This window comes from Oncorhynchus keta, chromosome 27 (assembly GCF_023373465.1).
Source record: "Oncorhynchus keta strain PuntledgeMale-10-30-2019 chromosome 27, Oket_V2, whole genome shotgun sequence".
NCBI classification, from domain to species: Eukaryota; Metazoa; Chordata; class Actinopteri; order Salmoniformes; family Salmonidae; genus Oncorhynchus; species Oncorhynchus keta.
The window spans coordinates 43,612,909-43,638,578 of NC_068447.1; the positions used below are offsets into that span (position 1 = coordinate 43,612,909).

General features: G+C 44.2%; 1 protein-coding gene across 2 annotated transcripts; it reads left to right on the plus strand.

Annotated features, from left to right (window-relative positions):
- The first annotated feature begins 3,715 nt into the window (after window positions 1-3,715).
- On the plus strand, window positions 3,716-18,094 carry LOC118360140 (voltage-dependent L-type calcium channel subunit beta-4). 2 transcript variants are annotated; one of them, XM_052482516.1, is made up of 12 exons: window positions 3,716-3,831; window positions 4,612-4,733; window positions 5,135-5,184; window positions 5,537-5,556; window positions 6,237-6,317; window positions 11,147-11,205; window positions 11,366-11,466; window positions 11,725-11,876; window positions 12,189-12,284; window positions 13,885-14,055; window positions 14,242-14,303; window positions 14,599-18,094. In XM_052482516.1, exons 2-11 carry the CDS (start codon window positions 4,699-4,701, stop codon window positions 14,269-14,271), a joined length of 795 nt encoding a protein of 264 aa, XP_052338476.1. In that variant the 5' UTR covers window positions 3,716-3,831; window positions 4,612-4,698; the 3' UTR covers window positions 14,272-14,303; window positions 14,599-18,094. The 2 variants fall into 2 exon arrangements, with proteins under 2 accessions (XP_052338476.1, XP_035595220.1); XM_035739327.2 differs by lacking the exons at window positions 3,716-3,831; window positions 5,537-5,556 and having other exon boundaries at window positions 4,647-4,733; window positions 14,602-18,094.
- Window positions 18,095-25,670: the final 7,576 nt, after the last annotated feature.

Genomic DNA, 25,670 nt, shown 5'->3' on the forward strand with positions numbered 1-25,670 from the left:
TTGGTTGGGCCCCCCAGATAGCATAAGAACATGGCGGCTGGGTTTACACCTGCATGCAGAAAGGCATCTAATGTGGAACACATACAACCGTTTCCTGTATTAGTCACTCCCATCCGCAGCACTACTAATCATTATTATAAGGCATTATAAAGGCTCTTAGATGCTTCTAACAGGTTATAGAGTGTTAGCATAGATGATGTGTTAAAACACACACAACATATATTTTTCCCATGTATTGTGTATTAGTCTGGTCCGCAGCACTACTCACCAAACTGAACTGGCGCCTTTCTTGTTAATTCTGCTTTGTTTCTTCCTGTGGTCGAAGTGTCTTTGGACGCCAGCCCCTCTCGGCACGCTTTGATATTTAAATGATATCCACAGTGTACTCTGGATCTCTAAATCCAGCCTGGTGCCCAAATGATTTTGGGACGAGGGGGTGGGGAGAGAGGGGAGGAGACAGGTGAAAAGAGAAAAAGATCAAGCCCCAAAATGTTTTGGGATGGGGGAGAGAGAGAGGGGAAGAAGGGGAGCAGGGGGTGGAGAAAGACAAGTTTAAAAAAAAGAAGAAAAAAAGAGAGGAAAAACTGTGTTCTGGATCGAACCTGCAGAAATTACTTGGGAGGGAGGGAGGGAGGCAAAGGGAGGGAGGCAGGGAGGGAGGCAGGGAGGGAGGGAGGGAGGCAGGGAGGGAGGGAGGGAGGCAGGGAGGGAGGGAGGCAGGGAGGGAGGGAGGGAGGGAGGCTTGGAGGAGGGGGAGGGAGGGAGGCAGGGAGGGAGGGAGGCAGGGAGGGAGGGAGGGAGGCAGGGAGGGAGGGAGGCAGGCAGGCAGGGAGGGAGGGAGGGAGGCAGGGAGGGAGGCAGGGGGAGGGAGGCAGGGAGGGAGGGAGGGAGGCAGGAGGGAGGCAGGGAGGGAGGGAGGGAGGCAGGGAGGGAGGCAGGGAGGCAGGAAGGGGGAGGCAGGGAGGGAGGCAGGGAGGCAGGGAGGGAGGCAGGGAGGGAGGGAGGGAGGGAGGGAGGGAGGGAGGGAGGGAGGGAGGGGTGGAGAAAAAGAGAGAGAGACAGGTGAAAAGAGAGAAGGCTGCCTGCTGCTGTGCCGTTGTTATTGAGCTATATTTGGAGCTGCTTTGGAAGTGGTGTGTGTGGGTGTTTTATGTGTATCAGCCTGGCATGTGAGGAGTCAGTCTTCCTCTGGTGTGTGTGGGCCAGCTGAGACTGAAAGGAGACAGGGATTGGAAAGCAGTGACGGTGAGTGTACAGAGTGTTGGGTTTAGGACTGACCGAGGAGGGGGAGATGTATTTTTTACCCTTGACAGGTTTGTCTGACAGTGAGCTGAAACGATGAGGCAATTAGTGTCTTGGACTGCTCTTCCTTTAACCAGGTTTCTTTCCGAAAGTGTTGAGATATTTTAATAACTTGATTACCTATCTTGGCTATGCTGTTCATGTCTCCAAAGTTATGGCTGTGATTGTGTGGTGACTTACTGATGCTGGCCGATATGAACTTGATAATATTGTTTCGATTAGAAGATACACGCATGTTCAGAATCGTGTGGCTGAATGTGGTTGCAGCATCTATTGCAGCACAATCGACGGTAGACGTACTGTATATAATACAAGGTTTCCCTTCATTCACTTTAGTAAATAAACATTGGAACGCTACCATAAGTACTGCATGTTGTTGCAGTGCTTGCCTCACATACATGCTCCCCAGAGAGGACTGCTTTGGAAAGCAGGAACTGAAGAGGAACTGGAACTGCCAGTCCCAGTTAGGCAGGTCACATGGATGCAGGGCCAGGCCAGACAGGTACCTGCAGCAGGTAAAGGGACAGAACGTGCTCATCTCAGGTACTGGAGCAGGGAGTCCACAATAATGCCATCTGATCTGAAGTAATGGGTGACACTGAGAGCTTGGATTTGATTGATAGAAACATTATCAGCAATACAGTCGAAGTAAGTTTACAGGAAATGGGCTCCTGTGTGGTGTTATGTTTCTCCCCTTCCTGTAGGCTGACTCTCTCATTCTTCCTCTCTCTGTCTCTCTGTTTCTATGTCTCTCTGTCTCTCTTTCTCTGTCTCTCCCTCCCTCTCTCTAGGGTTCAGCTGATTCCTACACTAGTAGACCCTCGGATTCCGACGTGTCCCTGGAGGACGACCCCGAGGCGTCTCGGCTTGAAGCCGAGCGCCAGGCCCAACTGCAGCTGGAGAGAGCCAAGGTAGGCAACCTCTCCTTCACCCGCTAGTCAGAGAGCCAAGATAAGCAACCTCTCCTCCACCCGCTAGTCAGAGAACCAAGATAAGCAGCCTCTCCTCCACCCGCTAGCCAGAGAGCCAAGATAAGCAACCTCTCCTTCACCCGCTAGTCAGAGAGCCAAGATAAGCAACCTCTCCTTCACCCGCTAGTCAGAGAGCCAAGATAAGCAACCTCTCCTCCACCCGCTAGTCAGAGAACCAAGATAAGCAGCCTCTCCTCCACCCGCTAGCCAGAGAGCCAAGATAAGCAACCTCTCCTTCACCCGCTAGTCAGAGAGCCAAGATAAGCAACCTCTCCTCCACCCGCTAGTCAGAGAACCAAGATAAGCAACCTCTCCTCCACCCGCTAGTCAGAGAACCAAGATAGGCAACCTCTCCTCCACCCGCTAGTCAGAGAGCCAAGATAAGCAACCTCTCCTCCACCCGCTAGTCAGAGAGCCAAGATAAGCAACCTCTCCTCCACCCGCTAGTCAGAGAGCCAAGATAGGCAACCTCTCCTTACCCGCTAGTCAGAGAGCCAAGATAAGCAACCTCTCCTCCACCCGCTAGTCAGAGAACCAAGATAAGCAACCTCTCCTCCACCCGCTAGTCAGAGAGCCAAGATAAGCAACCTCTCCTCCACCCTCTAGTCAGAGAGCCAAGATAAGCAACCTCTCCTCCACCCGCTAGTCAGAGAGCCACGGTAGGCAACCTCTCCTCCACCCGCTAGTCAGAGAGCCAAGATAAGCAACCTGTCCTCCACCTGCTAGTCAGAGAGACCAGATAAGCAACCTCTCCTCCACCCTCGAGTCAGAGAGCCAAGATAAGCAACCTCTCCTTCACCCACTAGTCAGAGAGCCAAGATAGGCAACCTCTCCTCCACCTGCTAGTCAGAGAGCCAAGATAAGCAACCTCTAATCCACCCGCTAGTCAGAGAGCCAAGATAAGCAACCTCTCCTCCACCCTCTAGTCAGAGAGCCAAGGTAAGCAATCTCTCCTCCACCTGCTAGTCAGAGAGCCAAGATAAGCAACCTCCAATCCACCCACTAGTCAGAGATCCATGGTAGGCAACCTCTCCTCCACCCGCTAGTCAGAGAGCCAAGATTAGTAGAGTTAGTAAGCAGAGTCAGGAGTTTAGTTAGTGAGTTAGCTTGAAGACAAACGTCAGGCCCAACTGAGTTATGGTAAGAGTTCAACTTTAGTCAGTAGAGTTTATATAGGAGTTTATTCAGGCCCAACTGCAGCAGGAGAGAGCTAATGGGAGTGACCCTTCTTCAAGCTCTCTTTTCCCCTCAACTATTCCTCTGATCTTAAATGTGAATGTGTTCTCAGGCAACTAAGTGTTGAATATAAAAAAATGAAGCAGTTATTCAGGTCCAGAGAGCCAAGGAGAGATCCCCATAGGATGGAATATTGTCAGGTAACAGAATCCTTTCATAAACACTTCATAAATGTTGTGTCTCTCTCTGTCCTCCCCAGTCGAAACCGGTAGCATTTGCAGTGAAGACCAACGTGAGTTACTGTGGGGCTCTAGATGGGGACTGTCCTGTCCAAGGTGCTGCTATCAACTTTGAAACCAAAGACTTTCTACATATAAAAGAGGTGAGTGGAGCTCCGTCTGCATCATCATCAACAATCCCTGTCACTATATCACTAACAATCCCTGTCCCTGTCACTATATCACTAACAATCCTTGTCCCTGTCATTATATCACTAACAATCCTTGTCCCTAAACACTTCACTAAATGTCCCTGTCCCTGTCACTATATCACTAACAATCCCTGTCACTATATCACTAACAATCCCTGTCCCTGTCACTATATCACTAACAATCCCTGTCCCTGTCACTATATCACTAACAATCCCTGTCCCTGTCACTAATCACCAAAGATCCCTGTCCCTGTCACTATAAAAGAATCCCTGTCCCTGTCACTATATCACTCAACAATCCCTGTCACTATATCACTAACAATCCCTGTCCCTGTCACTATATCACTAACAATCCTTGTCCCTGTCACTATATCACTAACAATCCTTGTCCCTGTCACTATATCACTAACAATCCTTGTCCCTGTCACTATATCACTAACAATCCCTGTCACTATATCACTAACAATCCTTGTCCCTGTCACTATATCACTAACAATCCCTGTCCCTGTCACTATATCACTAACAATCCCTGTCCCTGTCACTATATCACTAACAATCCTTGTCCCTGTCACTATATCACTAACAATCCCTGTCCCTGTCACTATATCACTAACAATCCTTGTCCCTGTCACTATATAGCCACATTCACCACTGCTGCCATATTGTTGGAACAGCATTGACAGCAATTTCATTTGGACTTGACTGATGTCCATTTTGTCTCTATGTCTGCAGAAATACAGCAATGACTGGTGGATCGGTCGGCTGGTGAAGGAGGGGGCGGACATCACCTTCATCCCCAGCCCGGTGAAACTGGAGGCCATGCGGATCAAACAGGAACAAAAACAGGCACAGAGGTCAGGGTTCATCCTCTCTCATACATCCCCATGCCACATTCAAAATCTCTTTCTCAGTATTCTTTCCTTGATTCCTTGTGTCCTCTTCTACCATCCTCTCCCTGCCTCCTCAAAACGTCAGCAAGGAATTCCTTGCATGACAGAGGGAAGCACAGTTGGAAGCACAGTTGGCAGCTCAGTTGGTAGAGCATGGTGCTTGCAACACCAGGATAGTGGGTTCAATTCCTGGGTCTACCCTTAGGTAAAATGTATGCACGCATGATGCTGGCTAAAAGCGTCTGCTAAATGGCATGTATTTATTATATTATGTTAAGCAAGGAGAGGATTCAAGGAAAGATAACATGCTTGTATAGTCCTTGAATCCTCAACTTGTTCTCACGCACCATGTTGCTGTCCTGCAGGAAAGCAGCGAACACATCGTCCAGCTGGAGGTCCACACCACCATCTGCAGGTGATTGACCTCACGCTTCCTTCTCGTACCGGATTCATGTGACGTGACGGCAAAGAAAAATGTCCGTCATGGAGGGACAATTACAATGATATACTACGCTGTGTCGCAAAGCCTGTTTAGTCATTAGACTCGACCATGTGCGCAGTATCCCGAGTGAAATGAAGTCAATTCAGGAAGAATGCCTGAAATTCAGATTCCAACCCTGACAAGTGTTGCTGTTTTTTACTGGATGAAGGGGTATCAAAAGGAGCCACAGGATATCCTCCCGTTCAGACACTATACCATCTGTTCTCCATAAATAGACATGCGTCTTTGCTTTAATGCTAAATCTGTTTTCTCTTGTTTTTACAAGCCAAACAGAAGCCAAAGCAGGTATGTTGGTCATACAGGTTATTCTACTGTGTGTAGAAATGGTACCCCCTGACCCCTGAATACAGACTCCTTAATGTTATTTTATTCTGTAAAAAAAATTTGCGACTTCTTTTTTTCGTGGTTGCTTTAGTTTATTTAGTAAATATTTTCTTCGCTCTTATTTTCCTTAAAAATGCATTGTTGGTTAAGGGCTTGTAAGTACGTATTTCATGATGAGGTTGTGTTCGGCGCGTGTGACATGCAATTTGATTGATTTGATTTGTTGATGTGTAAAATACTCTACTCCACAGTCTTTTGTTCTGAATTAATTACACTTTGGTAGATCTTATTCTCAATGACTGGGGGGGGGGGGTTATGCTTAGCCTCGTAATTACCAGGCTGATTATCGCTCCGTGTAGCAACATTTTGGGAATTTTCAATACATTTCCTGATTTTCCCAAAATCCCGGTTGGAGGCTCCCGGAATAAGAAGGGAATTTATTAAAAGTTCCACGAATTTTGCAACCCTAAGCGAAACAGAAGGTAAGCTTGCAAGACTTCCAGGTGGTTGTATGAGGTTAGGTTATGCTTGGGCACAGAGTTTCCCCTGACCACATGATCTGTCCAGTTAAAACTCTGGGCTCTGCTATGGTCTTTAAAGTATAAGTTGTTCCAAGCCCAGTGTGTGTGTCTCCTGTGCAGACAGAGCATCTCCCACCCTATGATGTTGTTCCCTCCATGAGGCCGGTGGTGTTGGTGGGGCCCTCCCTGAAAGGCTATGAGGTGAGAAGCTGGTTGAAACACACACATGCAAGTACGCACGCACACACACCCTCACAGAGACACACAAGTATGCACGCACACACACAACCTTCCATTCCATTAGCCCATTAGGCCAACCCCATAAACGTATTATGATCAAATTACACTACATTATGATACAGTAACTATATGAACCATGTGCTGTCCACTCACAATCACATAGAAAATCAACACGTACATACCCCATACAGATTACAATAGATGGGTAGGGATATAAGGGATAAGATGATACTGCATGCCATTTGACTGTAATGAGCTTGACTTAGCTTGCGCCTAACACACAAGTCTGCACAACTATAAGGCATATAATGAGATGAAATCTCTCTCTCCTTTAACATTTTCTCTCTGCCTCTGCCACGCCTCTCTCTCTCTCTCTCTCTCTCTCTCTCTCGCTCTCTCGCTCTCTCGCTCTCTCTCGCTCTCTCGCTCTCTCGCTCTCTCTCTCTCGCTCTCTCTCTCTCTCTCGCTCTCTCTCTCTCTCTCTCTCTCTCTCTCTCTCTCTCTCTCTCCTGTGTGACTGCGGAGGCTGAGAGCCAAGCCGTTTGTTTTGTGTGTCTGTGAAATATTTATGCATTTCTCTCGTGATGTGCTTTGGGGATGCTCCGGAGGCATACGTCAGCCTTCTCTCTCTCCTTCTCCATCCCTCCCTCTCTCTGTCTTTCTCTCTCTTTCTCTTCGTCTCTCTCTGTCTTCTCTCATTTTCTCTGCCTTTCTCCTTCTCTCCCTCTCTCCTCCCTCTCTCTGTCTTTCTCTCTCTTTCTCTTCGTCTCTCTCTGTCTTCTCTCATTTTCTCTGCCTTTCTCCTTCTCTCCCTCTCTCCTCCCTCTCTCTGTCTTTCTCTCTCTTTCTCTTCGTCTCTCTATGTCTTCTCTCATTTTCTCTGCCTTTCTCCTTCTCTCCCTCTCTCCTCCCTCTCTCTGTCTTTCTCTCTCTTTCTCTTCGTCTCTCTCTGTCTTCTCTCATTTTCTCTGCCTTTCTCCTTCTCTCCCTCTCTCCTCCCTCTCTCCTTCTCTCCCTCTCTCCTCCCTCTCTCCCTCTCCAAGACAGCAGGGAAGTTGCAGCAGTAGGAGTTCTTGGTTTTATCCCCTGTTTCACAAGGCATCTTTTTATTTTTATAGGCGGCCACTCCTCGTCTCTCTCTCACACACACACACACACACACACACACACACACACACACACACACACACACACACACACACACACACACACACACACACACACACACACACACACACACACACACACACACACACACACACACAGAGGCTGGGCCAGGCAAAGGTGTCTCTGTCTGCTCCTCCACAGAGATTACCGCTCTCTAAGCTCCACTGCCACAGTCAGACTAACATTGTCTTCAGTGAGATGGAAAGACAGGAACACTCAGACCCATGTTGTCTACTTCCTATAGTTACACAAACAGACCACACACATAGATCTGTCCTTATTTAATAAAGGACATAGAGATGTTGGTTCCTTGACTTTCTAAGTATTTCAGAGAGGGAGAGTGGGAGGGAGAAGGGGAGGCCGAGAGAGAGGTTTGTTGGTGAACAATGGCCAAATCAGATATAAAGTGACATTCAGTTGACCATCTCCATATTTATTTATTATCGCCATCGAAATGCTAGATCCAACAAGAACATCAAGGGGTTAGAAATCAGGTCGATGTTTGCCGATGGCTCAAGTTTTTTCTTAAGTCCGCAATCTAGATCCCTGCACAGTCTCATTTAAGATTTTTATCCCTTTTCTTGTCTCTCTGGACTAAAACCTAATTATGACAAGTGTACCATATCACGTATCGATAGTTTACCAATTCAACGAGCGGATGGTGAAGTAGACATACTTGGTATTCATACAGTATCTCAAAAAAACTTACCACAACCAATTTCAATAGAAAAGTTGCAATTAAGTCTTTGGTCTTATCACAGTTTGCTGGAATGTTTGCATCATGCAGTTATATGGAACTGCAGGCCTTGTAAAAAATGTACTCACATCTGTCATCACTATTATGTTGATTGATTGATTCCAGTTAATAATTTTGGATTGAAAACGTATAGGCAGCCTAGCCTATCACATTCATATTTTCTCCTGATACACAAATGGACTATAAATACATAACGTTACCAATTCGTTTACCCTGAACAAATGGACAGGGAACATAGGCTGTATGCATCTGCTCTTGTTAGTAGCCTACAGTTGATCAGACTGAAACATTGTCTAGCTTTCATCCCATACAGCATGTCAGATCTCTAATGTTTAGGTGTAGCCTAGGCTGCTGCAACACTTATATCATTAGTTTTTGTTCGTGTCTGTCCGGAGTGATTATGAGTTTTCATCTTTGCTAAATAAATACCCGGAGGAAAGTGGAAAGCCTACTTGAGGGCACACGAAATGGATGATGCGATGGAAGCTATGAAATCAGTCGAAAGTTCGATATGCTCTGCAAGTAAAGCATTGTTCCGTGGAATTAACTCTGCGAGCTCTTTGTAGTTTCCCTTGTCGGAGGAACTGTCCCTCTCGTAAGTGTCCTCTAAAAGAAAATTCTTGCATGCCCAAAAAACGCAGTGGTGTTGATAAGTCGCTTGAGAACATCCCTGTTTCTTCTAACTTTCTCGTTGTGTCGCGCAGTTTGAATACGTAGACTTTCGTCATGATGGATGCTGGCTTTTTCCCAGAAGCTTGAATCTGATGTGGGCATGTATATGCTGCCTGCTAAACAATCTATGTTCTTCGGGTCACTGTACCCACCTTTTGACCAAGGCTTAGATTTTCCAAAGAGCGGGCAAGGCCAGCAATACAGGCAGCTTGAAGAAAGGCTCCTTGCTAACCAGCTATACTTTTGATACCAGTTGGTGTTGAACGCACTCACCTTTTCATCCTTCTTCATGAAACTTATCTCAGGCAGAGGTCGACTCTCATTTTTAATTCGCATCGTGTACCCCAGAGAATGAAAGAGGTTCTTCAACAAAAAGACCACAACATTTTCGGCAGCGTTGGCCATTCTACCATTCTGGCGGAGAAAACTGCACAATCGCGCTGGTAACGTTAGCTAGCTAGCTACTGAAGTTAGCAATGCACATTTAAATAAATTGCACTAGCTGGACACAAAAATAAAGTTCTAAAACCAAGAAAACAATTTATAATATACTTCCTCCGTCTCCTGTAATTTAAAAAAAACTCATTTGAATTGAATAATATAAAAAAATGGTCAACTATCACTTTTCTCTCTTAATCTCTATCTAACAATGTCACCAAGCTTCTCAACACACAGAACCCCCATAATGCTCTGTGGCATAATCCCAATATAACTCGCTAGGTTCATTCTCTAATCCTAATTCTATGATTGGATGGACAACATGTCAGTTCATACTGCAACATTTTTGACTGTGGTCATAATTACCATATTTGAAGTCAATGTAGCCAAAGGAGGACGGAAGCTAGCTGTCCTCCGGCTACACAATGTGCTACCCCAGACAGTGCTGTTGAAGTTACTATAGACCTTCACTGCAAAACAGTGTATTTTAAACAGTTATTTGGTGACATATGAATATATTTAATACAGCTTTATCTAAAATGATAACTTTTGTAATGTTTCACTATTTTTATTTTTATGAAATTTCACTGAGGAGGATGGTCCTCCCTTTCCTCCTCTGAGGAGCCTCCACTGATGCATACAACAATCTCAGCTCTGTAGATTTTGCTACAAAGATGATTGGTATTGCTCCTATGTAGCTTGTTTCTGGTCACAGAAAAAAATCACAACATTCACTTAAAATTAACCTTACAAATAGCAGTGTTGGGTCATTTAGAAATCCATATTCAATCAGTGAATAATATAATAATACTCGTAGGAAATGTTTTCATCTTGAGCTCACAATCTGTGGATACTATGCAATTAGATAGGTTCAAAATGAATGTAAAACATCACAGCACAATTGAAAAATATATGGCACATGGAAATCAAACGAGGGTGATCTATGGTGATAGGTGGGATGGGCTGAGAGTGGCTGAGGGGTGGGATTAAAGAGCTGAGGTCTATGGTGATAGGTGGGCTGAGAGTGGCTGAGGGGTGGGATTAAAGAGCTGATTTATGGTAATGTATTATTGTTATGTGACTGCTGTATAGAAAAGTACCATGCATGTAAAATGTATGTAGATGTGGCATAAAAATGTGTCCTCCTGAAGAGAGGGGGGTATGATGGATGGCTTAATAAGTATCCAGTTGTCCAATCATATCGTTCACTGCAGCTCAGCGGTCAGTGGGGGGTGGTAAGTGTGTTGTTGTGATCGGGAGGGTGGTGTGTTCAGGAAGTGTCAGCATTTGAAGGCCTGTAGACCAGTGTCTGTGATGTCACCGATAACATGCCCTGGAAGACTATTCCATATATGGACAACAGTGTGTAGGAAGCCTCTGTCCAGGGAGCATGTTGTGGCGAACGATCGTTTTGACTAGATGGTATACAGTTTACGTCAAAATTGACCAGAATGGACTTTTCGTAGCAGGTTAGGAGAACTTAGAAAGTCTAAGCTCTTGGTGGAGTGTGTGTGTGTGTGTGTGTGGGGGGGGGGTGGAATTGTTTGAAGATGGTCATAGCATGGATCATTTAGCTATTTGATTTTGAATGTTACCTAAATTGTCAGAGGCGGTCTCATATTGTTATACCAACAAAATGTCACGAATAAGGACACTAACATGACGTCCATTCTAAAAGCTCGGTGACTCTGGCCATGACCATTCAGGGGTCAGTGCTCTCTCCTAACCAATCATCATCCTCCACTCTGTGTTCCAGGTAACGGACATGATGCAGAAGGCCCTGTTTGACTTCCTGAAACACAGGTTTGATGGGAGGTGGGTACAGCCAGAACCACTACGGATTAAGTTGTCAAATTGTTTTGTGAAAATGCTTGCTGATTTTGAATGCAGTGTACCCACTTGTGTGGCTGGAATTGTATTCTTAAATAGTCCAATTAAATTGAATCTATCCATCTGAATGTATCTATCTTTTCAGAATCTCTATCACACGGGTGACTGCTGATCTGTCATTAGCCAAAAGGTCTGTACTGAACAAGAAGGCCATCATGGAGAGGTCCAACACACGCTCCAGTCTAGGTGAGTGGAGGATGACTTGTTCAGCTTTAATTACAAAAATTCTGGAGATTTCAAATGTTCATCTTCATTTTGGGTCTGGAATAGCCCTCAGTCAGTCCTGTGGGAAATCGTTTAGACAGCTGTGTTGATGGTGGTACTATATCCCTCAGGACCAACATCACACTTTCTCTTCTCTCTTCTCTGTACTTACTGTCTCTTCTGTGGTTCTGTTGGTCTGCGCCACCTGACTGTAATTCTCTCTGTATGTTGGGGTGGTAGCTGAGGTCCAGAGTGAGATTGAGAGAATTTTTGAGCTGGCTAAGACCTTACAGCTCGTAGTTCTGGATGCAGACACCATCAACCACCCAACACAACTCCTCAAAACATCCCTGGCTCCTATCATCGTTTATGTTAAGGTGTCCTCTCCAAAGGTAAGGACTGATCCACTAACTACCTGCACACTGTCAGTCAGTCAGCAAAAGAGCCAGCGAGACAATCAGCCAGCCCGCCCGCCAAACCAGTCAGCTAGCCAGCTAGTCAGCCAGACAGTCAGCCAATAAGCCAGTCAGACAGCTAGTCAGCCAGTCAGACAGCTAGTCAGCCAGTCAGACAGCTATTCAGCCAGCCAGACAGCTAGTCAGCCAGTCAACCAGTCAGCCAGCCAGCCAGTCAGCCAGTCTGCCAACCAGTAAAGCCAGCCAGTAAGCCAGTCAGTCAGTTAATATTTTTCTCCCCTCTCCCAGGTTCTTCAGAGGCTCATCAAATCTCGGGGGAAATCTCAAAGTAAACACCTCAACGTACAGATGATGGCAGGAGACAAACTAGCACAGTGTCCACCCGTATGTAATGAAAATAATACGTAAACATTTATTGTGTAAGTGTACGGTACTGTCTTTCCACTCTAATGGAATGCGTGCCCTCACCAGTTAGGGGTGTTAACATCATTCCCTTGAGTTTTACCATTTCGATAAAGTGTTCATTTGAGTTGGGTTTTTGACGTTGCCATCTACAGTGCATTCAGAAAGTATTCAGATCTCTTTTTCCACATTATTGTTACGTTACAGCCTTATTCTAAAATGTATTAAATAAAGTTTTTTTCTCATCAATCTACACACAATAAATACCCCATAATGACAAACCGAAAACAGGTTTTAGAAATATTTGCAAATGCATCAAAAATAACAAACAGAAATACCTTATTGGCATAAGTATTCAGACCCTTTGCTATGAGACTTAAAATTGAGCCCAGGTGCATCCTGTTTCCATTGATCTTCCTTGAAATGTTTCTACAACTTGATTGGAGTCCACCTTTGGTAAATTCAATTGATTAGACATGATTTGGAAAGGCACAGCCGTGTCTATAGAAGGTACCACAGTTGACAGTGCATGTCAGAACAAAAACCAAGCCTCTAGGTTGAAGGAATTGTCCGTAGAGCTCCGAGACAGGATTGTGTCGAGGCACAGATCTGGGGAAAGGTACTAAAACATTTCTGCAGCATTGAAGGTCCCCAAGAACACAGTGGCCTCCATCATTCTTAAATGAAAGAAGTTTGGAACCACCAAGACACTTCCTAAAGCTGTCCGCCCAGCCAAACTGAGCAATCGGGAGAGAAGGGCCTTGGTCAAAGAGGTGACCAAGAACCCAATGGTCACTCTGACAGAGGACAACCATCTCTGCAGCACTCCACCAATCAGGCCTTCATGGTAGAGTGGCCAGATGGAAGCCATTCCTCAGTAAAAGGCACATGACAGCCGGCCAAAAGGCACCTGAAGGACTCTGACCATGAGAAACTGGATTCTCTGGTCTGATGAAACCAAGACTGAAGTATTTGGCATGAATGCCAAGCGTCACGTCTGGAGTAAACCTGGCACCATCCCTACGGTGAAGCATGGTGGTGGCAGCATCATGCTGTGGGGATGTTTTTCAGCGGCAGGGACTGGGAGACTAGTCAGAATTTAGGGAAAGATGAATGGAGCAAAGTATAGAGGGATTCTTGATGAAAACCTGATCCAGAGAGCTGGGGCGAAGGTTCACTTTCAACAGGACAACCACCCTAAGCACACATCCAAGACAATGCAGTAGTGGCTCTGAGACAAGTCCCTGAATGTCCTTGAGTGGCCCAGCCAGAGCCCGGACTTGAGCCTGTTTGAACATCTCTGGAGAGACCTGAAAATAGCTGTGCAGCAACGCTCCCCATCCAACCTGACAGCTTGAGAGGATCTTCAGAGAAGTGCCAAGCTTCTAGCGTCATACCCAAGAAGACTCGAGGCTGTAATCACTGCCAAAGGTGCTTCAACAAAGTACTAAGTGATGGGTCTGAATTGATGAGGTAAAATAACTATTTAATCGATTTTTAGAATAAGGCTGTAACGTAACAAAATGTGGCAAAAGTAGAGCGGTCTGAATACTTTATGAATGCACTGTATCTCATCTCTCAGGAGATGTTTGATGTGATCCTGGATGAGAACCAGCTGGAGGATGCATGTGAACACCTGGCAGAGTACCTGGACATCTACTGGCGCGCCACTCACCTGCCCTGTTCCACCCCCCTCAACCCCCTATTGGACCAGAGCGTGGTCACCCCGCCCTCTGCTAACTCCAGCCAACAGGCGAGCTCCTCTCAGCATGATGTTTGAAGACCAATAGGTTCCATGCATGTCTTTTTTAAAATTGTGCAGGGCGAATGGAAGAAAAGAAATATGACCTTGTATGCCACCAAAGAATCTGGCCCTGAATCTGTGGTCAATCTGTTGCTTGCTATTCTCTCATTCATCCTTATCTTTTTGTGTTTCCAGTTCTCAGAGACTCAAGAGTTAATAGAATGATCACTACCTAGCTACCACAGACACAGACCTGGGTGAGTAGGACCCCCTCAGCAGTCACTATCCCTCCCTACACTCTTAGGAAAAAAATGGTTCTCTAGAACCTAAAACGTTTATTCGGCAGTCCCCATGGGGGAACTATTTTGAAAAACCCTTTTTGGTTCCATGTAGAACCCTTTCCACAGAGGGTTCTACATGGAACCAAAAAGGGTTCTAACCTGCAACCCAAAAGGTTTATACCTGGAACCAAACAGGGGACAGCCGAAGAACCCTTTTTCAAAGAGTGTACCATTTTTCTTTATTCTGTTCTACTCTGTTTTATTCTATAAGAAGCAGCCACTGCTGTGGTTCAGAGGTAAGGGGTCAGAAGTCCGAGGTCACTGGGGGTCACGGGGGGACCAGGGGTCAGCAGCCTTCGTTCCTGTCTGGATAGGCACCATCTCCACAGGCCTGCCCCTCTCAATCCTGGAGAGGTAGAAGGAGGTGGACGACAGGGGGACAGGGCAGCTTGCATCTGAGAAAGACAGAAGGAGAAGGAGGTTGAAGAGCAGTAAGAGGAGCATGACGAGGAGGAGGAAGAGGAGAACACCCCCCCACCCCTTTGATAAAGACGGACCCCCATCTCCACGCTGCCCCCTGCTGGAGAGTCCTCCCAGAGTCCCCTGACTGATCCCACAGTCACATGATGCTTCTCAGGGCCAATCACTGCAACAGCACACAACAGGAAAACAAACCAGAGCAGTGACCGGACCTCCAGCTTGATCCAGACCAAACCCTCTCGCCCCTTACCTCCCCAAACCTCACTCTTCGCCCCCACCCTAACCCTCACCGCTATTAGCACTCAAAACCACTTAGCGATAGCACCCAAACAGTTATGTAAAACCCACTGAACCAGCCCATGTGTTTTCACTAAGGGCAGGCCTTTCCAGACACAGATGGGTTGGTCCAGGTCTGGTCTTAGACACTTCACACTCTGAAACAACAAGTGTAATCTAATGCTTAATAATGCTTAGACTGTTGCATAGTGTGGCATAGGTCTCTTCCTAAAAATCACTGTCCAATCGGAATTTATGAATGTGCTTAGAGTACAGTAGGGTAGAGTACATTACAGTAGGGTAGAGTATAGTACAGTAGGGTAGAGTACAGTAGGGTAGAGTACAGTAGGGTAGAGTACAGTCGCCCCCCACAATCAACAACTCCTCTCTTTAAAGCTCTAAGGTTTCTTACGCTTTCTAAAGATGTACTGAGGAACATGGCAATGAAGGACAATGACATATCTCCCATATTTACAAACCACTTCTGGATGGCTTCCGCCACCACCAGTTTCTGTGAGTCGCGATTTAAAGATTGGACCAAATTGTTTGCTGTAATTAGGGCACACTGGGCCACCACCGTGTTCCGATGTGTTCAGGCACCTGGTCAGTACCGTATGTAATGACCAGAACTGTTCTCTTCCTTTATTGCTTTGCGTTCTCTTGCTTAACAGGTTTATTTATTTTCCCATGGCCTGTTTGGTATTGTGTTCCCGTAACAGACTGGTATTGTAGGCCTTATATGGCGACACGGAGGAATAAAGTACGCATGAATCAAAGCACATCAAAGCACAAACTTGCACATTGCCATCTACAGCTCTTGTGTATCTTTATCATGTTTCAACAGAATGTATCAACAGAAGGTCAGAGTAGCTTAGCCATTAAATTCACCAATCTGAACGCAGGAAGGCACCCGGATCGGAGGAGTCAGATCCCGCACATTGTTTTTTGTCTATTTTTATGACCAAAAACATCATCAGTACTTGAGGAGATACATGAAACATTTGTAAGTTCAAAACGTTTAGGGCACACAGAAAAACTCTCCCTAAAACCAATTCCAATTTCTCCTTAATGTATTCTTGCATGCCTTATCACTGTACAGCCCACATTACAGGACTTTACTGTATCTCTCCTCCCACTGTTCAACCTGTCAGGATCCAACCTGCTCTCTCCTCAGACACTACATTACACTCAACATATATAAGCAGCTGATTGCGACTTCTGATAACAAGTTCAGTTTAAGTTCTGATAAAAAAAAAGTGTAGTTAAAGTCCCAGTACTTCAATGATGAGTAGCCTATAAAGACTATGCTTCCACAATAATTCAGTTCTCATGAATTATGATGTAAATCTACCTATCCACCTGTTCCACTGTTATCCAAGCTTGTCCGTTTCACTTCCTGTTTTTCTTTCGTTGGGAGCGAGGGACCTCTAGTGTTGGGCTTGTGTCATGACACCCGAAGTAACACGTTACTGAATGTCATCCAACGTAATACCATCGCCCAAATGTCAACTCGTGTATCTGAATAAAATAGATATATTCACTAGTTATAGTGCTCTGCTTGAGGACAAGGAGAATGATGATATGTTGCCAATATGTAGATCAAAAACTATTTTTATGAGCTTCCAACCCTCACAGGAGCTACGTTTTCGCATTGTAGTAATTACATACCTGAAGCTTTCCCAAGCAAACAAGACCATAAATCACAGCGCAGGATGCATCTCACTATAGAAAAACACGCACATGCCATTAATTGATAATTGTTTGCTATATCATTACAAAACTGTATATGAATTACGTGAATTACTACCACGGTTATTTAATCGAATGTATGTGCATGATAAATCATATTTATTTTAGTAGAAGCACATATTTATTTTACAAGTAGAAGGGCTTTACAGGATCATAGTCAGTCACTGGAGCTTTTCACATCTCATTCTGAAGAGTAAATGAACTGATGACTTGCGTAGCCAATGAATTACATTATGTATGCACTCTAACGTCACTTACATGTATTGTATAATTAATATTAATTCTCAGTTTTTCCTCAGTGATAACAAGGTGCACAAAATCTATAAACTGTTGACAGAAAAGCATCTGGAAAATGTACTGTAGGTCTACTTGATCATGTCTTCAAAGCCTCATAAGCATGTATTTATACATAAATTGTGTATTTTCTCCATTTTTAGTATGAAATGTAGAATCTGTCCAAAATGGCACCATTTTCCCTTTTGCCATTTCCCCTATATAGTACAATATATAGGAAATAAGATGCCGTTTCAGATGCAACCACAGTAGTTATTTGGAACCATCTTGAGTATTGCCTCTATTGATTGACCCCTAACCCAACATGTTACAATTTTGAGAAATTGTGTAAAGGCTGGCTTATACTTAGTCTAAGAATATGTCTGTAGACCACTAGATGGCGACCTCAGACAGTCAGTCGTTAGACCTACTATAACGTAACCTTGAGAACTACAAAACATACACACCAACCAAGCACAGTTCTACCACTGAAACACAAAAATCAGCATCAATCCCACTTGCAAATATTACATTATTCATGCAGGTAATTTATATAAATAATAATATAAGTCAAATTGATGGATATTCAAGGCACATGTTTTTCACAATTATCAATGCCTATAGTTTTGCTTTAGTTTTTCCAGACATACCTAAATTCTGTATGCAATACAAAGTCTTCTATCATTGACAAGACAGTAGCTGAGACTATCAAGACTCCTCTTCTGTTTAAGACGGGGTAATATTGCACTATTTTCATTTTATGTCTGCTTTATATTTATAATGCTATAAGTGCACTAAATGTACCTCTGCTTGTACCCACCACCTACAATACTGAGTATGATGTCTGGTGTGATAACCCATGTCTATGACTTCAGAAAAGTCAACAATTGAAATGTCCTACTACTGTACCTAATTATGTACAGAATGCATCTGATTTCAATAGCACATTAGGTATAACAAGAAACAAAATAAATAAACTGAACGTTTTATTGATGCTTAAAAACGGTGTGGTTATTTTACTTCTGAAAACAACAAGTAACCACAGTAGTTATTTGGAACCATTTTGAGTAGCTACCGAGTGACTACAGTGGCTAACGCCCTTGTCCCGAAGCTAGCACCCGTTAGCCTCGAGCCAGGCGCATCTCCCGGCTAGCAAAGGAAATTACTCCAGCTGCATTATCTATTTTGCCAATTTCCTGGACCCGTCAATCCATCACGACTGGTCTGCCAACCTAATTCCGTCCGATGTGCCCTCAACCGGCCTTTGCCGGACGTCGGTGAAGACACTTCTGCTAGCCCCGGCCTGCTAACTTTATGAACGCCGTGTCACAGCTTCCCTGTTTCATCTATTGCTGTTCACTGGACCCTATGATCACTTGGCTACATAGCTGATGCCTGCTGGACTGTTCATTTATCACAGAATTCTATTTGGTTTGTTTTGTTTATCTGTCGGCCCCAGCCTCGAACTCAGGCCCTGTGTGTAATTTACTGACCCTCTCTGCCCATTCATCGCCCGTTTGTTTACCTGTTGTTGTAGTCTTAGCTGATTAGCTGTTGTCTTACCCGTTTATGTCTTAGCTAGCTCTCCCAATCAACACCTGTGATTGCTTTATGCCTCACTTTATGTCTCTCTAATGTCAATATGCCTTGTATAGGGTGGTTTAGGATAGTTATCATTGTTTTATTTTACTGCGGAGCCCCTAGTCCCAATCACTAAAGTTGTAGACTTATATATCTCTCACTAACTTTAAGCATCAGCTATCTGAGCAGCTCACCGATCGCTGCAACTGTACACAGCCCATCTGTAAATAGCCCATCCAACTACCTACCACATCCCCATATTGTTTTTTAGACACCAGTATTTCTATTTGCACATCATCATCTGCACATCTATCACTCCAGTGTTCATTTGCTAAATAGTAATTACTTCGCTACTATGGCCTCACCTCCTTACTCCATTTGCACACATTGTACATAGATTTTTCTATTGTGTTATTGACTGTACTTGTGTTTATCCCACGTATCCCATGTGTTGTTGCCTACTGTCACAATGCTTTGCTTTATCTTGGCCAGGTTGCAGTTGTAAATGAGAAGTTGTTCTCAACTGGCCTACCTGGTTAAATAAAGGTGAAATAAAAAATAAAATAAAATAAAAAACAGGACAGTGACCCAAAACACACATCCAGGCTGTCTAAGGGCTATTTGACCAAGAAAGATAGTGATGGTGCTGCATCAGATGACCTGGCCTCCACAATCACACGACCTCAACCCAATTGAGATGGTTTGGGATGAGTTGGACCGCAGAGTGAAGGAAAAGCACTCAACAAGAGATCAGCGTGAGTGGGAATTCCTTCAGGACTGTTGGAAAAGCATTCGTCATGAAGCTGGTTGAGAGAATGCCAAAAGTGTGCAAAGCTGTCATCAAGGCAAAGGGTGGCTCCTTTGAAGAATATAAAATATACTGTATTTTGATTTGTTTAACACTATATGTACAGCAATAGTTGAATAGGATGGCCTTGACTATAATACAGTATATACATATGAAATGGGTAAAACAGTATGTAAACATTATTAATGTGACCAGTGTTCCATGTCTATGTACAGAGGGCAGCAGCCTCTAAGGTGCAGGGTTGAGTAACCGGGTGGTAGCCGGCTAGTGACAGTGACTAAGTTCAGGGCAGGGTACTGGTTGGAAGTGGTCTGATGGCCTTGAGATAGAAGCTGTTTTTCAGTCTCTCGGTCCCAGCATTGATGCAGCTATACTGTTCCGCCTTTGTGGTGGAGTGAACAGGCTGTGGCTCGTGGCTGAGGACCTTGATGATCTTCTTGGCCTTCCTGTGACACCGGGTGCTGTAGATGTCCTGGAAGGCAGGCCCTGGTGTGCCGACAGTGATGTCAGGAGAGCCCTGCGGTTGGGGACGGTGCAGTTGCCGTACCATCAGGTATACAACTAGAGATAGGATGGCAGAGAGAGGGGAAGAGAGAGAGAGAGAATAAGAGCTAGAAAGAGAGAGAGAGAGAGAGAGAGACAGATCTGCTGCAGCAACAGAATATTACATTCAATCCCAGCCAAATGTATTAGACTCATCATACTTGCTAAGTCAACACTGCCATCTGCTGGTGACACACTGTTGTTGTTTGCAACTGCTGGTCATTACTTTTTATTTATTTTTTATTTTTATTTCACCTTTATTTAACCAGGTAGGCCAGTCGCGTTATATGTACAGTAGCTTTGATTACTCATGTCAAAATCATACTTTCAAAATCTTAGCTAGCAGCCATCATCATGAATCAAGAAGACAATCTACTGGCAAATCATATGAAGAGAAATAACAAAGAGAAATTATAGATCAGATGTATCGGTGCTCATAGTTACAGTGCAGTTAATGTATTGTTTAGTGTTGTGTTGTGTCGTGTGTTTGCTGGCACTTTGTTTTTGTTTTTTTCCACCAAGATTTACATGCCAAAACCGGCACTGGATAGTCCGATTAAGGTCAAAGCAGATGCGATGGCGTATCACTGCAGAATACGTTGGTAGCCATGTGTAAAGGGGTGCGTAACTGGCTGCAGGAAAGTCAGGCGCAGGAGAGCAGAAATGGGTAGCAAACGGAGCCCTTTATTGAGGCGAACAACACACAGCACTCAGAAAACTAAACGCACGCGGGTTACAATAACCCGGCGCAAACCAGCCTGGAGTACACATACATTTACACATAACAATTCCACACACATACATGGGGGAAAACAGAGGGTTATATGCAAGACGAGTAATGAGGGAATGCAAACCAGGTGTGCGGGAAAACGAGACAAAACAAATGGAAAATGAACGGTGGATCAGCGATGGCTAGAAGACCAGTGACGTCGAGCGCAGAACGCCACCCGAACAAGGAGAGGGACCGACCTCGGCGGAAGTCGTGACACCATGCTGGTTAAGTGTGCTTTCAATTCTAAATACATCACTGACAGTGTCACCAGAAAAGCTCCCCCACACCGTCACACCTCCTCCTCCATGCAGGGAACCACACATGCAGAGATCATCCGTTCACCTACTCTGCGTCTCACAAAGACACGGCAATTGGAACCAAAAATGTCAAGGACAGATTTCCACCGGTCTGATGTCCATTACTCATGTTTTTTTGGGGCCAAGCAAGTCTCCTCTTCTTATTGGTGTCCTTAAGTAGTGGTTTCTTTGCAGCAATTCGCTTGATGGTTTTTGCGACTGCACTTGAAGAAACTTTGAAAGTTTCTCTTTGCTTATTTGAGCTGTGCTTGCCATAATATGGACTTGGTCATTTACCAAATAGGGCCATCTTCTGTAAACCAACCCTACCTTGTCACAACACAACTGATTAGCTCAAACGCATTAAGAAGGAAAGAAATTCCACAAATGAACTTTTAACAAGGTACACCTGTTACGTGAAATGCATTCCAGGTGACTTCTCATGAAGCTGGTTGAGAGAATGCCAAGAGAGTGCAAAGCTGCCATTAAGGCAAAGGGTGGCAGTAGGTGTGTCCAATCTTTAGACTGGTACTGTATATATATATTTATACTTATACTCCAGACTCCAACATTGCTCGTCCTAATATTTCTATATTTCTTAATTCCATTCTTTTATTTTTATATTTGTGTGAATTGTGTGTTGTTAGATATTCCTGTACTGTTGGAGCGAGGAACACAAGAATTTCGCAACACCCGCAATAACATCTGTTAAATATGTGTATGCGACCAATAAAATGGCCGCATGATATGATTTGATGCTGTGGTACATGCATTCATAGAGATGAATGTATCTCTATTCCCGTCTCTCCCCGTCTTGTGCTGTGCTGTGTGCCAGGCTTTGGTCAGGGAGGTCCAGCTCTCTCCCTCCGTTTCCTGTATGCCAGCCGGCAGGGTAAAGAGTTTGGTCAGGGAGGTCCAGCTCTCTCTCTCCATCTGATGCTGTGGCAACTTTTTCTCCCTCCGTTTCCTGTATGCCAGCAGGCAGGGTAAAGAGTTTGGTCAGGGAGTTCCAGCTGGCCGTCAATAACAGGGCTATGTGACATCAAAGAGATTTATAAGTGTACGTTAATTCAGTGTCTTTGGCTTTGTGAGGGTTGTCACTGCCATGTGACCTGCTGGCAGTGGGACTGGGATGCATTACATTGCGTCCCAAAGGGCACTCTATTCTCTACATATTGCACTACTATGTCAAATGTGGTGTACTATATAGGGAATAGGTTGCAATTTGGTACTGGAACATACAGTACTTACAGAGAGAAAGAGCAAGAGAGAGATCCCTTTCATACACAGACCAAAATCCAACTAATTTACCATGCCTGCTTTTTTATACCAGCCTTTTTGTATATCTGAAAGGGGTATTGGGTGAGAAACATGACAAATTAAAAACCACCTAAAGACCTACTCATGATTCCTGCATATTCACAGACCATGTAACCAAAGTACAGGTATTGATTCTGTGTGACTGATTCTCTGCTTTTTTTGCAGGTCAATTCATTAACACTTCCATTGTTTAATACCTCCCTAATTTTAAATACAAACAGCCCCCATGGTTGAACAACACCCCCCACCCTTCCAATTTGCCAGTTAACCACTGATCTGTATAAAAGGGGTATGTATACCTGCACATAAGTAGTAAAAAAAAAAAAAAAAAGGGATATCTGAAAGGGGGTCATATAAATATTTATGTTTTATAACATGTAATGTCCCACATCTTCTGTCTGAAATGAGTAAAAGAGACACTGCTGGAGTTCTTCCTCCCTCCCTTATCAGCCCACACTGTTGTTGATTAGTAGAGCTACATGCTATCCATCCCAAATTAACATCACTGTCTCCATAATCTGCCCTCCATTTCCTATCGGAAGCTTATTTCTACTTTCTCTATTTCTACTTTCTGTCGTCGTTTTTCCTTCCTTGGGCATCATGGCACCATCTCTCTCTGACAGAGTTATTCAACATCAGTACACCCCTCACTCACTCATCACTCACTGGGACAGACAGACAAACCACTTAGACGAATAGAGGAAGAAAACGTCAACACTCTTCCTGAATAGACTTAGATTTCCTCAGGCATGGGCTTCTTTATGAATAGTGCAGATGGGTCACTCAGTTGCATGTTTGTGTCGAAAATGTCAATCACTGTGAATTTCTTGAATTGAATGAATTTCATATCTGCAGGAGGACTCTAAATCTATCTTACAGCTTGATTTATCATACAACTTTTCTTGTGGGTCCCTAAGACAATCAAAACCTTCTGAGGGTGTGTAAACCCTTTCCTGCCGTCATTGACAAAAATCGCCCTCTTTGGCCTGATGGCTGGAATGTTATTCATATTTTTCATAATTCCATAATTCATAATTATTATTTTTTTGTGATGAAAGTCCAGTGTTTCTATGTCAAACAGTTTTGTCATATTTTAGTCTTCTGTGAATTATATAAAGTGTAATATTGGGACGCAAACTCAAAATGTTATACATTTCAACTCTTTATCTGACAGGGTACAGGTGTCTTATTTTTTAAAGCCCATAACCATGTGTGTGAGGTGTTTACTTTTGTTTCAAAGTAGATGTGTTTAAGATTACCAAGAATCATGCCGTGTGACCCTGATTTAGCCCCTTGCAGTAAAAGGTTAAAAGTTTCAAATGTTAAAAGGTTTTAAGGTACATTTTGAAGGCTTCTGAGTTTAGGTTGCAAATACTGCAGCAACACTGTTCAGAGTCTCTGGGGTTACAAGGTGTCATCTCTCTGCCCTCCCAACAGTCGCAGTTCATCTCCCTTTGTGTCGGCCATATTGGGAGGTGTCATTTTAAGCCCCCTGATTATTCACAGCCACCTGTCCTTCCACTGTCTCGCTGTGTCCTCTGGAGTCATGCATAATATGGTCCTCTGTGGCTCAGTTGGAAGAGCATGGCACTTGCGATGCCAGGATAGTGGGAACCAGGACCACCCATACGTGAAATGTATGCATTCATGACTGTGAGTCGCTTTGGTTAAAAGTGTCTGCGAAATTGTGTGTATTTGAGTTTGATCTACATGACATCATATTAGCCTGCTAAGGTAAGTGGTCTCAAACAAAATGTCCACTTACTGTAATGGGTCCTTTGCACGTTAGTGGTGAGGCTATTGCAGCTCAGTGCCCAGTACTCCCCCCTCAGTCCTCTGTTCCCTCTCTTCGCTCTGTGACAGAATGTGAGCGAGCCTACATCGCTCATTTACTCTTTTATTCGCTAGGCCCCGTCTGCTTACTTAAGAGCAGAACATGAAGGTGTGCGTGTCTTTGTCGATGTACAGTTGAAGTCAGGAAGTTAACATACACCTCAGCCAAATACATTTAAACTCAGTTTTTTCACAATTCCTGACATTTTAATCCTAGTAAAAATTCCCTGTCTTAGGTCAGTTAGGATCACCACTTTAAGAATGTGAAATGCCAGAATAAGAGTAGAGAGAATGATTTATTTCAGCTTTTATTTCTTTCATCACATTCCCAGTGGGTCAGAAGTTTACATACACTCAATTAGTATTTAGTAGCGTTGCCTTTAAATTGTTTAACTTGGGTCAAACATTTCAGGTAGCCTTCTACAAGCTTCCCACAATAAGTTGAGTGAATTTTGGTCCATTCCTCCTGACAGAGCTGGTGTAACTGAGTCAGGTTTGTAGGCCTCCTTGCTCGCACACGCTTTTTCAATTCTGCCCACAATTTTTCTATGGGATTGAGGTCAGGGCTTTGTGATGGCCACTCCAATACCTTGACTTTGTTGTCCTTAAGCCATTTTGCCACAAATTTGTAAGTATGCTTGGAGTCATTGTCCATTTCGAAGACCCATTTGTGACCAAGCTTTAACTTCCTGACTGATGTCTTGAGATGTTGCTTCAATATAGCCACATAATTTTCAATCCTAATGATGCCATCTATTTTGTGAAGTGCACCAGTCCCTCCTGCAGCAAAGCACCCCCACAACGTGATGCTGCCCCCTCGTGCTTCGCGGTTGGGATGGTGTTCTTCGGCTTGCAAGCCTCCCCCTTTTTCTTCCAAACATAATGATGGTCATTATGGCCAAACAGTTCTATTTTTGTTTCATCAGACCAGAGGACATTTCTCCAAAAAGTACGATCTTTGTCCCCATGTGCAGTTGCAAACCGTAGTCTGGCTTTTTTATGGCGGTTTTAGAGCAGTGGACTCTTCCTTGCTGAGCAGCCTTTCATGTTATGTCAATATAGGACCTTTTTTACTGTGGATATAGATACTTTTTAACCTGTTTCCTCCAGCATCTTCACAAGGTCCTTTGCTGTTGTTCTGGAATTGATTTGCACTTTTCGCACCAAAGTACGTTCATCTCTAGGAGACAGAACGTGTCTCCTTCCTGAGCAGTATGATGGCTGTGTGGTCCCATGGTGTTTATACTTGCGCATTATTATTTGTACAGATGAATCTGTTACCTTCAGGTGTTTGGAAATTGCTCCTAAGGATGAACCAGACTTGGAGGTCTACAATTTCTTTTCTGAGGTCTTGGCTGATTTCTTTAGATTTTCCCATGATGTCAAGGAAAGAGGCACTGAGTTTGATGGTA

Bases quoted from the DNA above. Each gene is read 5' to 3' on its own strand.
- LOC118360140 (XM_052482516.1), top strand. From the start codon at position 4,699: ATGCGGATCAAACAGGAACAAAAACAGGCACAGAG. The intron at 11,467-11,724 runs GTGAGTGGAGGA...TTGGGGTGGTAG, and splicing joins CAACACACGCTCCAGTCTAG to CTGAGGTCCAGAGTGAGATT. The intron at 11,877-12,188 runs GTAAGGACTGAT...CCCCTCTCCCAG, and splicing joins TTAAGGTGTCCTCTCCAAAG to GTTCTTCAGAGGCTCATCAA.